At 38.6% G+C, this 17,341-nt stretch overlaps 1 protein-coding gene and 1 pseudogene across 1 annotated transcript; both read left to right on the top strand.

Moving 5' to 3' along the window:
• The first annotated feature begins 809 nt into the window (after window positions 1-809).
• On the top strand, window positions 810-2,394 carry LOC139317615 (vomeronasal type-2 receptor 26-like; annotated as a pseudogene).
• Window positions 2,395-13,770: 11,376 nt separating this feature from the next.
• LOC139317614 (vomeronasal type-2 receptor 26-like) lies at window positions 13,771-16,699 on the top strand. The gene is made up of 3 exons (XM_070944702.1): window positions 13,771-13,809; window positions 14,570-14,696; window positions 15,804-16,699. The coding sequence occupies exons 1-3, from the start codon at window positions 13,771-13,773 to the stop codon at window positions 16,697-16,699; spliced, it is 1,062 nt and encodes a 353-aa protein (XP_070800803.1).
• Window positions 16,700-17,341: the final 642 nt, after the last annotated feature.

Genomic DNA, 17,341 nt, shown 5'->3' with positions numbered 1-17,341 from the left:
AACATCCATAAATAAATATCCAATCTGGGTTACTCTATATCAGGGCTGTCAAACTCGCAGCCTGCAGGCCAGATGCATCATGTGCTGGGCCCACCCCACCTGGTTTAGTGAAGGGGGAAAAAGTCCCAATATGTCACATAATACCGCCATGACAATGCAAATTTGACACCCCTGCTCTATATTGTTCCAGGTTATATCTTCTGATTAATCCAGAACATTTTTCCTTTCTAGGTTGAGGTATTTTCCCTTTCCCTCTCCCTCTCCCTCTCCCCCACCCCCACACTCACTCACTCACTCACTCAGTCTCTCTCTCTCTGATGTGTGTGTGTGTGAAAAAGAGGACTAGGATAAAATTGGGATGTAGCTGTTCATTTTAAGAGCTAATTCCAGTGGAATAGTATAGCATATAATATATATTTTCCTCCTCCACCTAAATCAAAACAATTTTTTTGCTATTCAGTTGGTGTGAGTTCTAAATGATAAAATATTCTGAGTATTATTAGATTTTGTAATAAGGAGAGACCTCACCACAAAGTGCTTTCTCTGTCTCTGTTTCTCTCTCTCTCCCTCTCCTGATAGATAGAAGGCAGATGACAGATTGATTGATAGATGATAGATAGATGATAGATGATAGAAGATAGAAGATAGATAGATAGGTAGGTAGATAGATTTGGCATACTTATAGAATGGCACTAAATATAAAAAGGCATTACTACATGAGGAATAAATGAATTCCAGTAACTCTCCGTTCGATTATCTATTTCTAAAAACTGACTGTGATGCTTTTATTTTCCAGATGCAGTTGATGTTCAGAAGACCAATATCCAAACAAGGCTCAAAATCTCTGTATTCTAAAAAGAGCAACTTTCTTGTCTTACAATGAGCCACTGGGAATCACCTTAGCCTCCATTAGTCTTTTCTTTTCTTTTATCACAGCTTTGGTGCTGGGCATCTTCATTAAACACCAAGACACTCCCATTGTCAAAGCCAACAACCGTAACCTCACCTACATTCTTCTCATTGTTCTCCTGCTCTCTTTCCTTTGCAGTTTGCTCTTCATTGGGCAACCAGATCAGGTGAAATGTCTAATGCGACAAACTGCTTTTGGCATTATCTTCTCGGTCGCTTTATCTTGCATATTGGGCAAAACAACAATTGTTATTCTTGCTTTCATAGCCACCAAGCCAAGCTCCAAAATGAGGAAAGGGTGGGGAAAAGACTGGCTAACACTATTGTCTTATCTTGCTCTCTAGCACAATTTACTATTTGTATAATATGGTTGGCAAATTCTCCCCCATTCCCAGATTCTGACATGCACTCCATGGCTGAAGAAATTGTATTCAAATGTAATGAAGGTTCAACCACAATGTTTTATATTGTTCATTTTCATTTCATTTTTCATTTTATTAAATTTGTATACCGCCCTACTCCCGAAGGACTCAGGGCGGTGAACAGCCATAAAATAAAACATATAAATACAAAATTTAAAATAGAGATAAAACAAATTAAATAAATTTGGCTGAACCATATTTAAAACCCCAATAATTTAAAACCAAATTTAAAATTCCCATTTAAAAGAGGAGAAGTTTAGGTCAGGCCGGCTTGCTGGAATAGGAACGTCTTAAGCGTGCGACGGAAGGTACGCAGATCCGGGATCCTCCGTATCTCTGGGGGGAGCTCGTTCCAGATAGTAGGTGCCCCCACAGAGAAGGCTCTCCCCCTGGGGGCCGCCAGTCGACATTGTTTGGCCGACGGCACCCGGGGGAGCCCCTCTCTATGGGAGCGTACTGGTCGGTGGGAGGCTATTGGTGGTAGCAGGCGGTCCCGTAGATAACCAGGTCCTAAGCCATGGAGCGCTCTAAAGGTGATAACCAAAACCTTGAAGCGCACTCGGAAGACCACCGGGAGCCAGTGCAGCTCGCGCAGGAGAGGCGTTACATGGGAGCGCCACGTCGCTCCCATCACCACCCCGCGCGGCCGCACTCTGCACCAGTTGGAGCCTCCGAGTGCTCCTCAAGGGGAGCCCCATGTAGAGAGCGTTACAATAGTCCAGACGGGAGGTGACGAGGGCATGAGTGACCGTGCGTAACGGTTCTTAGTTTTCTGGGGTTCTTGACTTCTGTCAGCTTCACAGTAGCCTTCTTAGCCAGGAAGTTGCCTGACAGCTTTAATGAAGCTAAATTTATCACCTTTAGCATGTTGGTCTTTTGTAGTGTCTGGATATCTTTTGTTCCAACCTATCTGAGTGCGAAGGGCAAATACATGGTGGCTGTGGAGATCTTCTCCATTTTGGCTTCTGCAGCTGGATTACTGGGCTGCATCTTTTCCCCCAAATGCTATATCATTATTTTAAGGCCTGATTTGAATACAAAGAGGCAATTAGTAAAAAAATGAATAATGAATATGGAGTTCAGTTTGTCATTGATTCAGTTGATCACTATCTAACAAAATGAAATTCAATGTAGAGAAAAGTAAAGTCTTACATTTAGACAAGAAAAAACAAAAGTACACATATAGTCTGGGTGAAACCAGGTTTAATAGCAGTAACTGTGAGAAGGATCTTGGAGTCTTAATGGACAACCAATTAAATATGAGCCAACAGTGTGCGGCAGCAGCCAAAAAAGCCAATGCAATCCTAAACTGCATTAACTCAGAGATACAATCAAGATCAAGTGAAGTACTAATACCACTCTATAAAGCCTTAGTAAGACCACACCTAAAATATCACATCCAGTTTTGGTCACCACTCTATAAAAAGATGTTGAGACTCTAGAAAGAGTGCAGAGAAGAGCAACCAAGCTGATTAGGGGACTGGATGCTAAACCATACAATGAACAGTTGCAGGAACTGGGAATGGCTAGTCTTGTGAAGAGAAGGACCAGGGAAGACATGATAGCAGTGTTCCAATATTTGAGGGGCTGCTACACTGAGGAGGGGGTTCAACCTGGAAATAAGGAGAAATTTTCTGACAGTGAGAACAATGAACCAGTGGAACAGCTTGCCTCTAGAAGTTGTGGGAATTTCATCACTGGAAGCTTTCAAGAAGAGACTGGACTACCATCTGTCAGAAATGGTGTAGGGTCTCCTGCTTGAGTGGGGGGGTTGGACTACATGACCTACATGGTCCCTTCCAACTCTGTTAATCTGTAATCTGTAAACAACCTTCCCCCCACTGCACCAGAAAATGCAAAACTCATTATATTATGGTGTCTCTTGACTCTGGAATTAGAATGTCATTAAAAATCTGTACAGAAATTCCATACACCTGGTGCATGAAGTAAGAATACTTCTTGGAGTGTTTAAACATTTTATTAGGTTACAGAATAAAAAACAAAACTAAATAGGAAGACAGTGGGGAGAGAGAGGGGAAAGTCAAGTGAGGAAGGGCTGAAGAAAAGAAAAAGAACCATTGACTTCCAACTCCCTCTATTGCAGTAAAATAAAGCATTGACATCAAACCACAACTTTTTGCTTTTCCATAATAATATAAACTAGCCATATCTATAAACACATATCAATCTAATCAGTAAAACATACAGTCAAAGTACATTCTTTTTCTACCTCAAGCACAAAGTTCAGAAGCAGTCTCCATGTGGCAACAAAAGTATTTAAATTCTTTTTGTTAATCAAAATGGTCAATTTAGTCATTTCTGCCAGCTCCATCAGCTTCTGTAGCTATTCATTCATGGTGGGAATCAAAATGTCCTTCCATTTTTGTATGTACAGTAGTCTTACTGCTGTCAACATATATAAGATCAAAGCTCTAATTTTTTTCTCCAAATCTTTTTCCATTAAATCCAAAACGAAAAGTTTCTGATGGGAAATTCCACCGGAAGTCCAAAATAATAATACTTCTGAACCAGGAGAAAATTGAGAAAAATTTCCAAAAACAAAAGTAGAAAGACTAAAATATTTAGAAAGGGTTGGTATTGTCAGAAGATGGGCAATGGAGTATAATCACTATGTTCCAGAAATTATTCTGTTCTCTGAGCACTTGTAGGGGAATTGGCCTTGTTAGTAGGAAATTTTGGTGGAAAGCAAGATTACAAGAAATTCCTGCCTGTGACTGAAATTCAGTAAAGAGATGAATTCCCAAGAGGTAGGGGATATTGTCCAGAGGAATAAGGGGGAACTCAATCCAGATATTATGTTTGAGAGAAAGAGGGTAGTTTCTCAGAATATATGCTTGATGGAGATAGTACAGTCCTCAAACAGGAAATATTTTATCTATAGGTATGAAAACAATAAAGAATTCTGCTTGAAAGAATCACCATGTGCCATTTTGGGGTTTTGGCCTGACACTGCCACTCACAGTGAATTATATTGAAGAAAGAAACCATTGCAGAATCTAGAATTAGAATTAGAATAACAGAGTTGGAAGATATCTTGGAGGTCTTCTAGTCCAACCCCCTGCTTTGTCAGGAAACCCTATACCACTTCAGGCAAATGGTTATCCAATCTCTTCTTAAAAACCTCCAGTGTTGGAGCATTCGTAACTTCTGGAGGCAAATTGTTCCACTGATTAATTGTTCTAACTGTCAGGAAATTTCTCCTTAGTTCTAAGTTGCTTCTCTCCTTGATTAGTTTCCACCCATTGCTTCTTGTCCTGTCTTCAGGTGCTTTGGAGAATATCTTGACTCCCTCTTCTTTGTGGCAGCCCCTGAGATATTGGAACACTGCTATCATGTCACCCCTAGTCCTTCTTTTCATCAAATGAGACATACCCAATTCCACCAACGGTTCTTTATATGTTTTAACCTCCAGTCCCCTACTCATCTTTGTTGCTCTTCTCTGCACTCTTTCTAGAGTCTCAACATCTTTTTTATATTGTGGTGACCAAAAATGGATGCAGTATTCCAAGTGTGGAGAAACTTGTTTCTATTCCTTATTGTTTTGTAGGAGCATACAATATTAATACCAGATAAATGTACAGGTTGGATGATGTGATAGCTGATGTTGGTCACCAAAAAGTGTTAATAAAGTTGCAGCACACATCTCATAATGGACATGAGTGAACCATAATTAGAAATACATGATTTATATTTTATAAATATTTCTAAATAATATGTAATATGAATATTACATTGTGAATAATAATACACATTTATAAATAATTTTAAATAAAGAAAAACAAGCACTCTAGCAAAAAGGAATGTTATAAAATGTTTTTAAGTATAGAACTTCACAACTGAATTCTTTTTCTGTTCTGTGTTTTATTGTAGGTTTAAATTTTTCTTGCTGTTTCTTAGATATGATCAATATACTGTATTTTCTACTTGTTTTTCTAATCATTGTCAACACGCAAAAGCATTTCTAGTCTGCTCTTGAGTTGCCATTAGACTCAAGGGGGGAGTACATTCCATGCATACCAGTGGTGGGTTGCTCCCGGTTCGGTCCAGTTCTTGTGAACCAGTAATAAAAGCAGCGGGAGGCTCCGCCCACCTGCCCAAACGTCATCATGGACAATTTGCACATGCGCAAAAGCATACATGCATGCTCCTGTTGTGAACCGGTAGTAAAGATAAGTAGAACCCATCCCTGACGCATACATTCTTCCAACGGTGAATCTCAGATTACCAAAGCCAGGGTGTGAGGCGTGTCTCTACAGCACGCGGGAGTGCCTCGTTGGAGAATGTGATTTATGATACAGACTGAAAGGAGGGAAGGAACAGGGTCAAAGGTGGGCCATAACTTAAGCGAGGGCAGAGCAAACCTCATGCGAGTAGATGCTGGCATGCTGCTCCTAATAAATAATTGGATTCCTTTTGAAACTAGCCATTCAAAAGCATGCAAATGTGAATTTAACTAAGATTAAAGGGAACTCCATTGGTCCCATTGTGGCTAGCAATAGAGGGATTGGCAATCTGATTCTTCACACTGAACATTTCTGATTTTACTTCTAATTCTAATTCTACCTCTCCAAGTTTTTCTTGCTATGTCATAGGTCAATGAAATATTTTATTTCATTATTTATTTTCCACTTGTTTTTCTGATCATAACAATAAGTGTCGTGTTTATTTCCCCTGTAGCTACCAAGAGTGCAAATTACTTGAACATTTCTCAAGTCCCTGAATAGTTCTTATAGAAAATAACAACAATTAACTAAGATTAAAGGGGACTCCATTGCTCCCTTCATGGTTGGGAATAGAGAGATGAAACTGGCAATGTGATTCTTCACATCGATCATTCTAACTTCTGATCCAACAAGACAACAAGAATATATTGGGCTGTTCTAATCAATGAGTTCTTTTGCTTAGCTTGTACACAAGGAATCGGTACCTGGTGTATATTTTCTTTTAAAGGATGCTACTGTTCATGACTGTGATGACAGCACTATTGCCAGATATTGTTTGCCATATTTCTGCTATGAACACAACATGTTCTATGGGCAAGCTTCATCTTATGAAGCATAAATACTATCATTCAGGAGATCTCATCATTGGTGGCATTATGCCTCAATCCTACATAATGTTTGAAACAATGAACTTTACAAGGCATCCATCTGAAGAACTGATTAATGATTTCATGTACAGACATGTTGCTCTTAAATGTGGCATGCATATGTGTATCTATCTATATTTAACAAAAAAAAAGAGTTAAAATCTTTCTGTACTATGATAATAACTTTGTTAGATAATGGAGTACCCAACTCAAAGGAAGGCTAGCTCCCAACTGCCATGCTATTACTGCATTATTATTAATCTGGTTGGTTATTACAGTTAGCCAAATGTTATTGGTATTATTATCATCAGCAGCATATTTTATTTCTTATCAATTAGTGCAGTTATTTTTTTTCATGCATGCAGCTGCCCACTGAGATCGCTCCCAAAGCCTTAAAATTTTCCATGTAGGAGACCTAAATTTAGCACAATGGTTTTTCGTTTAATTGATTCTAATTTTGAAAGTCAAAGATTTCCATATTTTTTTGCTATTTCATTTCCTGTGGATCATTAAAGATGCATTTTATTTGGTCACTGTTTACAAGTAACTGAAAATCAATATGCAATCATTGTAATGATTGCAAAATAAGAAACTAGCACGTCTCTGTGTCTGTTTAAAAGAATCAAAAGATCTTGAATATCTGTTCCCTGCAGCTGTCATATGAACAATTGGCAAATAATGTGGCTATTTGAAACAGGTGCAGAAAAATGCTACGTCTGCATTCTTACATGGATCAACCTCATGGAAGAAAGTGAATGAGGAGCTGTAAAAATAAAAAATAGAAGTAGGTCTACTAACTGCACAAGGAATACTAACATTATTGATGAATATCGCTTTCATCAATTAATGCATTCTTAGAGAAAACTATTCATAATAGATGAATGGGATTCTAATAGTTACCTCCATTTGTACAGCATTCTCCATTCTTTTCATTAGACCAACTTTCAATGTCATAGAAATAATGAGAAGTCCTAAAATACATTTGAAAACATTTCAATTCCACTTCTCCAAATAGGCCAGGAAATTCTGAAATTCTCTTTAAAGTACAGCTGTTAATATTATCAGTATGATAACATGATAAAGTTTATTTGAATGAAGCTAAATTTTGTTGTAATGTCTGTAAAATTAGGCAGACTTTGGCTAGCGATCAATGATCTCAGCACTAAATGTAATACAGTATTTACTTATGCTTCATTCTGTTTGGCTTTATTTTATTTCAATATTTTAATCTTTAATTCTGGTCTGTGACTGTAATAAAAGATAGATTTATTTATTGAATGAATGAATTCTATTTGCTGCAGAATTAATGTATCCATTTTCATACTTGTGCATCTTGCATGTATCTCAATTAAGTAGTTTGAAAATTATATGATAATATTCAAAAAGTAAACAGATCAAGTCTGACCCCAATGGCTCAGTGGTTAAAGTCACTGAGTTTGTCAGCTGGAGAGCTGACAGCCAGCCTGAGTTCGATACCTGAGCTCCGCTCAACGGTGAGCTCCTGTTACTTGCCCCAGCTCCTGCCCACCTAGCCTTTCAAAAGCATGCAAATGTGAATAGATAAATAGCTATCACTTCAGTGGGAAGATAACAGCATTCTATGTGCCAAGCTAGCTACATGACCATGGAAAATATATTTGAATAATGCTGGCTCCCTTGGCCAAGAAACAGAGATGTTCACCACACCCTAACATCGGACACGACTGATAGGGAAATTTTCACCTTTTTACTGTTATTTATTTATTTATTTTATTAGTTTGTCAAACATGTACAAGATAGTAGGTATAAATATGAACATGGACATGAACAAAGGAAATGAATACAAATAAACGGGGACAGTAAGACAGGATTGGTAGGCACGCTGGCGCACTTATGCACGCCCCCTTTTCAGACCTCTTAGGAATGGGGTGAGGTCCATGGTAGACAGTTTAAGGTTGAAGCTGTGAGGGTTTGAGGATGTAACAATGGAGTCAGGTAGAGCATTTCAGGCGTTGATCACTCTGTTGCTGAAGTCATATTTTCTGCAATCGAGTTTGGAGAGGTTTACCTTGAGTTTGTATTGATTGTTTGCCCTTGTATTATTGAGGTTGAAGCTGAAGAAGTCGTTGGCAGGTAAGACATTGTAGCAGACAATTTTGTGTACTATGCTTAGATCAGACCACAGGCAGCATAGTTCCAGTGTGTCCAAGCCCAAAATTTCAAGCCTGGTGGCATAAGGGATTCTGTTGTGAGTAGAGGAGTGGAGTACTCTTCTCGTGAAATATCTCTAATTGTCTAATTAATTGTCTGAAATATCTAATTGTCTTTAGTTAACTTATAAACTGTGTGAGAACTCCCATCATGACCAAAGCAGCATGTCTTAAAATATACCTTTTACTGCAGGTTTTTCCTTCAGAATTACCAACATGTTCTAGCTCTGATCTTCACTGTAAAGGAGATCAATGAAAAGACTGTCATGTTACCTAACATAACTCTGGGGATTCTCGTTGCGGATAGCTATTTCATGGCAAGAGGAGCCACCTTTGCTTCAATGGAGCTTCTTTCCACACAGGGCAGATTGATCCCTAACTATAAGTGTGATGCAAAGGACAAGGCAACATCTGTTATTGCAGGATCTAACTCTCACATCTGTTCCTTCATGGCAAACATTCTGAATATTTACAAGATGCCACAGGTAAATTCTGCTTAAGAGAGAGAAGAAGAGGAAGGAAGGAAACTATTTTTTTTTTCTTCTTTTATACTAACTTCTCTGATTTGGAAATTGCACCAATTTCAAACCAGGAATGAGGAGGCAAACTTGTAGGCTTGTCAAAAGATGTGGGTATTTTAATTTATTTATTCTGTGCATGTGTTTGAGCTAATTCATATTATACCATTAATTTCATGGTTCATATATGAGTTCACTGATATACAAATTGGGGCCATTTTAACTTGTTCTCACCATATTTTAATATTGATAGTATAAAGGATTCAGGAGCTTAATTTAGTCATTCAATTATCCTTTAGAGATTCCATAGACAGTGAAAAATCTTTTCTTCTTCTTCACTGCTACATTATGGAGATTCAGTAGCAGTAACAGAGTTGGAAGGGACCTTGGAGGTCATCTAGTCCAACCCCCTGCTCATGCAGGAGACCTGTACTAGGGATTTGAACCACCAAAATGCGGACCTTTCTGATCAACAAGCTCAGTGTCTTAGCCACTGAGCCACCTAGTCAAGCTCGATGTACTCTGTCATGCTTTTGGCCATACTCACTTATAGATGTACGCTATTTACTTTTAGAGATGCCAGTCAACACATTTTAGTGTTTGCAGTTCTTCAAGAAACCAAGGAGATCCATGGACTTAGCAAAAAAGCTAAGGTCACTTGGGAACCAAATGATGGAGAGCCTGGATCCACTGATCAATGCAGTAACCAGGACTACTATATAAGGAAGCCTACCCGCTAGAAAGTTTTGTAATTCCGCTTAGTCCAGAAGTGGTATGGCTGGAAAACTGGCCTGGCACTCAAGCAGGAAGGGAATGGTTCCAAGAAGTGCAGTAGTGGCCAAAATTGTGGAAACCTTTTGGGAAAAGTGTATTTTCTAAAACTAGCTAATAATACCACTTTTTTTGGAGTAGTACCATAAAATTATACATCAATGGAAAGATAATTTAATCAAGAATGAAATGCAATAGCTTTTATGAAGGATTTGCTATTAGAATAGCAGTTACAGTATAAAGAAGAAAAGTGAAACACGTAGAAAAAACGAGATATACAAAAAGTATCACCATAGAAAAAAATGAGATATACAAAAATTATCACCATAGAGAAAACGAGATATATAAAAATTATCATGCCAGTTAATACTTAGTTGGGTAACCTTTAGCATGAATTAAGGCCTTACGACGTCTTCCCATGGAGTGAACCAAGTCTTTTAGTTCTGCAGCTGTTATAAAGTGAAACCAAATTGAATGATGGCTTCTATTAACTGGGTTTTATTGCTGGGTCACTTCTGACCGACAAGTTTCTTTAGTCAGCTCCATAGATTTTCAATTGGGTTAAGGTCTGGGCTATTCCCAGGCTATTCCAGCAGTGGAATATGATTATCCTGAAACTCTAATAAAAGTGGTGTTATTAACCATCAAACCTCAAAAATACATTTTTCCCAAAAGGTTTCCACAATTTTGGCCACTACTGTACAATGTGGCTAGGTAGTAGCAAATATACGACAAAAGAGACATTGTTTGATTTCACCAATCACAGATCATGATAAACAGTGCAAAGAACAAAAGGTCAAAATTCTGTCTGGGGAGTGTAGTCAGTTATTATCTGACACAGGACAATGAAACTAATGATGGCCACAGGTTTCTGAACTGCTGAAGAATGACTGAACTCAAGCATGAATGTTATTTCCCTGAGAAATAAAAGCCTCAGGACCAAAATGCACAAAGCTCAGTGTTTTGGCATGAAACAGTCTAGGACAGGGGTGTCAAATTCATTGAGGGCCACATCAGGGTTGTGTTTGACCTTGGGGAACCGGAGTGGGCATGGCCAAGGTGGGCAAGATCAGCTCGATGTCACTCATATGATGTCATTCGTGTCAGGGTGCCTGTGGTGGCCCGAGTGCTCTGCCAGAGAAAACAGGCTCCTGAGCTCCGCTTTCGGCTGCAACAGCCTCCTGCAACCCTCTGCCAGTGAAAACAGAGTTCAGGAGGACCTGCGTGTGGCCCTCCCAAGCTCCGTTTTCACTGGCAGAGGCGCCAGTCCTTTGCTGTTTCCAGGGTGGGCCAGATTTAAGCACCCTGTAGGCCGGATCCGGCCCCAAGGCCTTGAGTTTGACACCCCTGGTCTAGGAGTTTCATTAGTCACAAAAGGGATTTTGGTAGGTGCTTCCTGTTAAATGGTAGAGCAGGAGAGAATATATTTTCCAATATATATATATATGCTATTGACTCTTATATCAGACATTATGGAAACTAACAGGCAGGTATTTTAGTAAGATGGGTGCAGCAATAAATGGATATGGAATATTTATAGTCTCTTGGTCAGAACCAGAACAGGAAACTGTCACTGTACAGAACTTGTAGGATCACAATTTCCACCAAGATGAATGATCTGGCTTTAAGGACTGAAAATTATTCAAAACTGTATATGAAACACCAAATTGATTTGTATTTTACTTTATCATTTGAGGCATATGGCTTACGGGAACAAAAAACAATGATATTTTATTGATCTTTATATTGCCATCCCTTGATTGGTTCACTTTCTTTGCTGGGACATATAAGCAGGAAACCAGATGAAGGAGATAGTGTGATGCACTTTCATTAGAACCTTTCCTGAATCAAGAATCAAGAACTTATTTCTTAAATCTAGATCTATGGCTTTGTAATAATGTTCACGTTTATACATTTCTTTAAAAAAGATGTTTATCCCTCAGTTCTGGGCTGGGGATATGATAATGTTTAATTGCAAATACTGTAACTCATAAATATTTACTGTGCTCCCTCAAAAATAAGACCGGGTCTTATATTATTTTTTGCTCCAAAAGTTGCATTAGGGCTTATTTTCTGGTTAGGTCTTATTTTTGTGGAAATACGGTGCTACTTACATCTGTCTGGCTGATGATGTTAACTGGGGCTTATTTTTAGGGTAGGGCTTATATTACAAGGATCCTAAAAAATCATGCTAGGGCTTATTTTCCGGTTGGGTCTTATTTTCAGGGAAATAGGGTAGGAAAAACATGAGTATTGCATTTTGGACATCCATCTGTTTAATTCATTTTTCTAGCTCCTCTATGGACCTGCCCCCCAAAAAGAAGACAATGTACATGCTGCATTCTTTCATCAAGTTTTCCCAGATCAGAGCATTGAGATTAAGGGAATTCTCAGTCTGCTCTTGTATTTAAAATGGAAATGGATTGGGCTGGTTTTTCAACGTACCGAGAGCGGGGAGAGATTTGTACAGAATGCCGTCACTACGTTTCCCCAGAAAGGTGTGTGCTTTGAATTCATGGAACAGGTGGCCATGGAGACATTTTCTGACAACATTTTAGTTACATTTCGTGAATTGATTAAAATGTACGTGGTTATCATGAACAGCACTTCCAATGTTGTCATCTTACATTGCGAAAACCAGGTCACAGTCATTTTTAGAATGTTCCCCTATGCGTCAGATTTTGAAGAGATCCCAATCAAGAGAAAAGATAAAGTTTGGATAATGACAGCCCAGATGGAGTTCACCTCACTTTCCTTTCAAAGAATGCGAGGGATGGATTTCTTCCATGGGGCGATATCTTTGGCAGTGTCCTCCAAAGAGATCTCTGGGTTCAAAAATTTTGTCCAAATGAGAAAGCCAACTTCAGAAAAGGAAGACCATTTAACAAGGTTGTTTTGGGAACAGGCATTTTTATGTTCCTTCCCCAGGTTGGATGAGGACATTGGAATAATGTGCACTGGAGAAGAGAAGTTGGAGAGTCTTCCTAATGCTATCTTTGATACCACTATGACTGGGCAAAGTTACAGCATCTATAATGCAGTTTATGCTGTGGCAAATGCGTTGCGAGCCATGCTTTCACCCAGATTCAAATATAAAGTTAGGGCAGCCAGACTACTGACTGTGAATCAAGAGGTCTGGCAGGTAGTGTATATCTTACTTATCTGGGGACATAATGAGAATATTGGAATGGTGATATTTAGGTCTCTTCCTTTTTTAGTGTTCTTATAATTTTAAGAATTGCATTTATCTTTACAATGATATGTAAGTAGTGGCAAGAATATGGAGTACGTATTTGTAAATGAAATCAGATCTGATTTGACGATCTATAGCTAATCCCAGGTATGACTTGATGATCTATAGCTAATCAATTATTAGACTTGATTCAGTATGTATTGAATAAGTAAACTGATCCAAAGTGTGAAACCTAGTAATGTAAAGTATTAGTAGTATAAGGTATATTTATCCCTATCAATTCTTCTATTTAGCTGCATCACTATCTGAAAAAACTCTCATTTAACAACAGTGTTGGAGATAAAATTTATTTTAATGAAAATGGGGAATTAAGAACTGGATTTGATATCATCAACTGGATCACATTCCCAAACCAGACTTTTCTCAATGTCAAAGTTGGAAGGGTAGATTCCACAACTTCTCAAGATAAGCTGTTCACCATTTCTGTAGAGAACATCACTTGGCCAGATGAGTTTAACAAGGTAATTTCTGCTCAGAGGTGGGATTGACATAATTTACCTACCGGTTCACCCAGCAACAAAAATGTGAGTGTGCGCCGCCGCTCCACGCATACGCCCAGGACTTCTGTGCATGCGCTTTGCTTGTGCATGTACCTTCCATGCAAGAGCCCGGCAAAAATGTGGACAGCATAGAGCAGGTGGGCAGGCCCACCTGTGATTTCCACTACAGGTTCACCCAGTACAGGCAAAGTTCAAAGTATCAGCAAGATTTGATTTCTCCTTACAAGCTACAGAGATATGATCCATCTGGGTCACAATGATTAAATCAGCCTGAATATAGAAGAGAACTCAGCCTTCATGGTTAGGCTTTGACACAACTTCAAACTACCCACATTCATTAATGTTCACGGATGTTCCATAAAGGTAAAGGAAACGATTCGCACATATGTGCTAGTCGTTTCCGACTCTAGGGGGCGGTGCTAATCTCTGTTTCAAAGCCGAAGACCCAGCACTGTCTGAAGACATCTCCATGGTCATGTGGGCGGCATGACTCAACACCAATGGCACACGGAACACTGTTACCTTCCCACCAAAGGTGATCCCTATTTTTCTACTTGCATTTTTTACATGCTTTCGAACTGTTAGGTTGGCAGAAGCTGGGACAAGTCACGGGAGCTCACTCCGTTATGCTGCACTAGGGATTCGAACTGCTGAACTGCCAACCTTTCAATCGACAAGCTCAGCGTCACAGACACAATAATACTTTGATTTTATTTCCTTAAATAGATATGTAATAGATTTGTTTGTTAGAAATACCGTACATACTAAACATGTTTCAGAAAAGTTGTACTTTTTTATTTTGTGCTCAAGAATTTACTTTATACTAGTACATTTAGAGAGAAATACAGATCTATGAAATAACAGCAATAATAAGAACATTCTGGTTTCATTTATCAGATGCTGCCCCTTTCTGCGTTCAATGATAATTGCAATTCAGATTACAGCAAGTTTAAAATAGAAGGTAGACCATTTTGTTGCTATGATTGCCTTCCTTGCGCAAAAGGGAAGATCTCAAACAAGACAGGTAAGGGATGTCAGTTGTAGATCTGTATGTATGTATTGTGACCCAAGCACTAATCTTGAAATTAGCACTGTGTGTTCTTCTTAACTCTGAAGTGAGATTGTGCTGTTGATCTAGAATTACTATCTGTCTATGAAACTTTAAAGCAGGGGGGCCCAACTCTTGGCCCATGGACTGGTACCAGTCTGTTGCCAATTAGGAACCAGGCCACTCAACTGGAGATGAGGGGCAGGCAAGCAAATGAAGTTTCATCTCTACATGCAAGGAATCTAGATTGCATGTGAAACCATCTCCCCCCCAGGTCTGTTAAAAAATTGTCTTCCACAAAACGATTCATATATTGGATGTACTCAATAGTAGTGTACTTCCAGAAAAAAAATAAAAGATGTAATGAAGGAGCTAACAGTGGATTCTCTTTTCTATGATAACATTCCATCAATCTACATGTTCTCCTGAACTTTAGAAAGAGAAAATAAGTTTTTAGCCAGTGATGATTTTGCTTAAAGAATTTGTGCAACCACTCATCTCGACATGTGACTCTATACAGCGAACAATAATAAATAGAATAAAAACAATTACATTCCAATCACCAAAATTAAAACATATAGCAGCTGAGAAAAACCACACCGTCCACAGTGACTCACAGTACTTAGTGAATACAATTGTTTTTGTTTGTTTTTTTAGAATAGCTAATGCACATTTTTTCCTCCATTACATCATGCTGCTAGCAGCCTTAGACTTTGCCAAAGACTGATTTTTATCTAGGATAAAATAGCTGCATCACTGTTATGAGAAAAATGTATGTCTGCTTATTGGCCAATACATATAAATATAAAGACCAGTCCAAACACCACCATTCATATACATGCAAGGAGAGAGACAGAGAGACAGAGACAGAGACAGAGACAGAGATAGAGAGACAGAAAGAGACAGCAAGAACAGACTTATGCATTGGTACATTCACATACAGACTTCATCTTTCTGTAAGATGTTCCATAATAAATACTTGTTATAAAGTATTTAGAAACTAATAAAATCTCATCAACTAATTTTCAGCCCATCGAAGTCAAATAATTGTTATACTTGAAGCACAAGTATTTTGTTTTTCAGATGCAGGTGACTGTTTCAAATGTTCAGACAATCAATTCCCAAACAAAGCTCAAAACCTTTGCATTCTGAAACGGATCATATTTTTGTCTTACAAAGAACCCTTGGGAATTACCTTGACAAGTATTGCTCTCTTCTTTTCTGTCATCTCAGCTGTGGTCCTGCGAATCTTCATTAAACACCAGCACACGCCCATTGTCAAAGCCAACAACAGGAACCTCACCTACGTTCTTCTCATTGCTCTCCTGCTCTCCTTCCTTTGCACTTTGCTTTTCATTGGGCAACCTGACCAAGTGAAATGTCTCATGCGACAAACTGCCTTTAGCATTATCTTCTCTGTAGCCCTTTCTTGTATGTTGGGCAAAACAACCATTGTTATTCTTGCTTTCATGGCCACCAAGCCCGGATCTCAAATAAGGAAATGGGTAGGAAAAAGACTGGCTATCACTATTGTCCTTGGTTGCTCCTTGGTACAAATTACAATTTGTATTTTATGGCTTACAATTTTCCCCCCATTTGCTGATTCTGATATGCACTCAATGCCTGAAGAAATTGTCCTGCAGTGTAATGAAGGTTCAGCCACTATGTTTTATACCGTTCTTGGCTTTTTGGGAGTATTGACTGCTATCAGTTTTACAGTGGCTTTCCTTGCTAGGAAGCTACCTGATAGCTTTAACGGAGCCAAATTCATCACCTTTAGCATGTTGGTCTTTTGTAGTGTCTGGATATCATTTGTTCCAGCCTATCTGAGCACCAAAGGCAAATATACAGTAGCTGTGGAGATCTTCTCCATTTTGGCTTCTGCAGCTGGCTTATTATGTTGCATCTTTTCCCCTAAATGCTACATTATTTTCCTGAGACCTGATTTAAACAAAAAGGAACAGCTGATAAAAAGATAATTGGCTTATACTGTATGGATTATACTGTATGGAGTTCATATTGCTGTATATTCACTGCAATAGAGCTTCATTCACTTCTGGAAGAAAGGCTCAAATGTTACAATTAACTATAACACATAAATTTCATCCTAGTTTTCTACTGTAATTCCTGAATTTAGTAACATTAATCTGAAAGATCTGTCCCTATTCTCTCAAGAGAAAAATTTGTTGAAATGTTGGCACGGTGCCAGAAAAAAACTTCAAATGATGTATCTTCCACGAAGAAAAAGGCCATAAATTCATTATTAATTATTTGGGTTTCTAGTCTTTTTAGGCAATGACAATTGAAAGGAACAGATGCTAAGGTACTAAAATCTTAAACAGAATTTGACCACCCATGAAAATTTGTTAAGTAGTTATTGTATTAAAAAAAAAAACACGTGACAAACAGAATAGGCTGCAGGAAAATCATGTTTATAGACTAAAAAAATATTCTGCACAATAAACTTACTGCATTCTCACCCCACTCTGGGGCCAGCCAGAGGTGGTATTTGCCAGTTCTCCAGAACTGGTCAGAACCTGCTGGATTTCACCCCTGTCCCCCCACCCCCCGACATATAATTCTTACTATTCCAAAAATTAACTCCTGCTCACGCAGAGGAA

This window comes from Pituophis catenifer, unplaced genomic scaffold (assembly GCF_029215685.1).
Source record: "Pituophis catenifer annectens isolate HBS135680 unplaced genomic scaffold, rPitCat1.0.hap2 SCAF_5, whole genome shotgun sequence".
Lineage (NCBI taxonomy): Eukaryota > Metazoa > Chordata > Lepidosauria > Squamata > Colubridae > Pituophis > Pituophis catenifer.
Note: the sequence above shows the minus strand (reverse complement) of the source record. Positions and strands in the feature narration are given on the sequence as shown.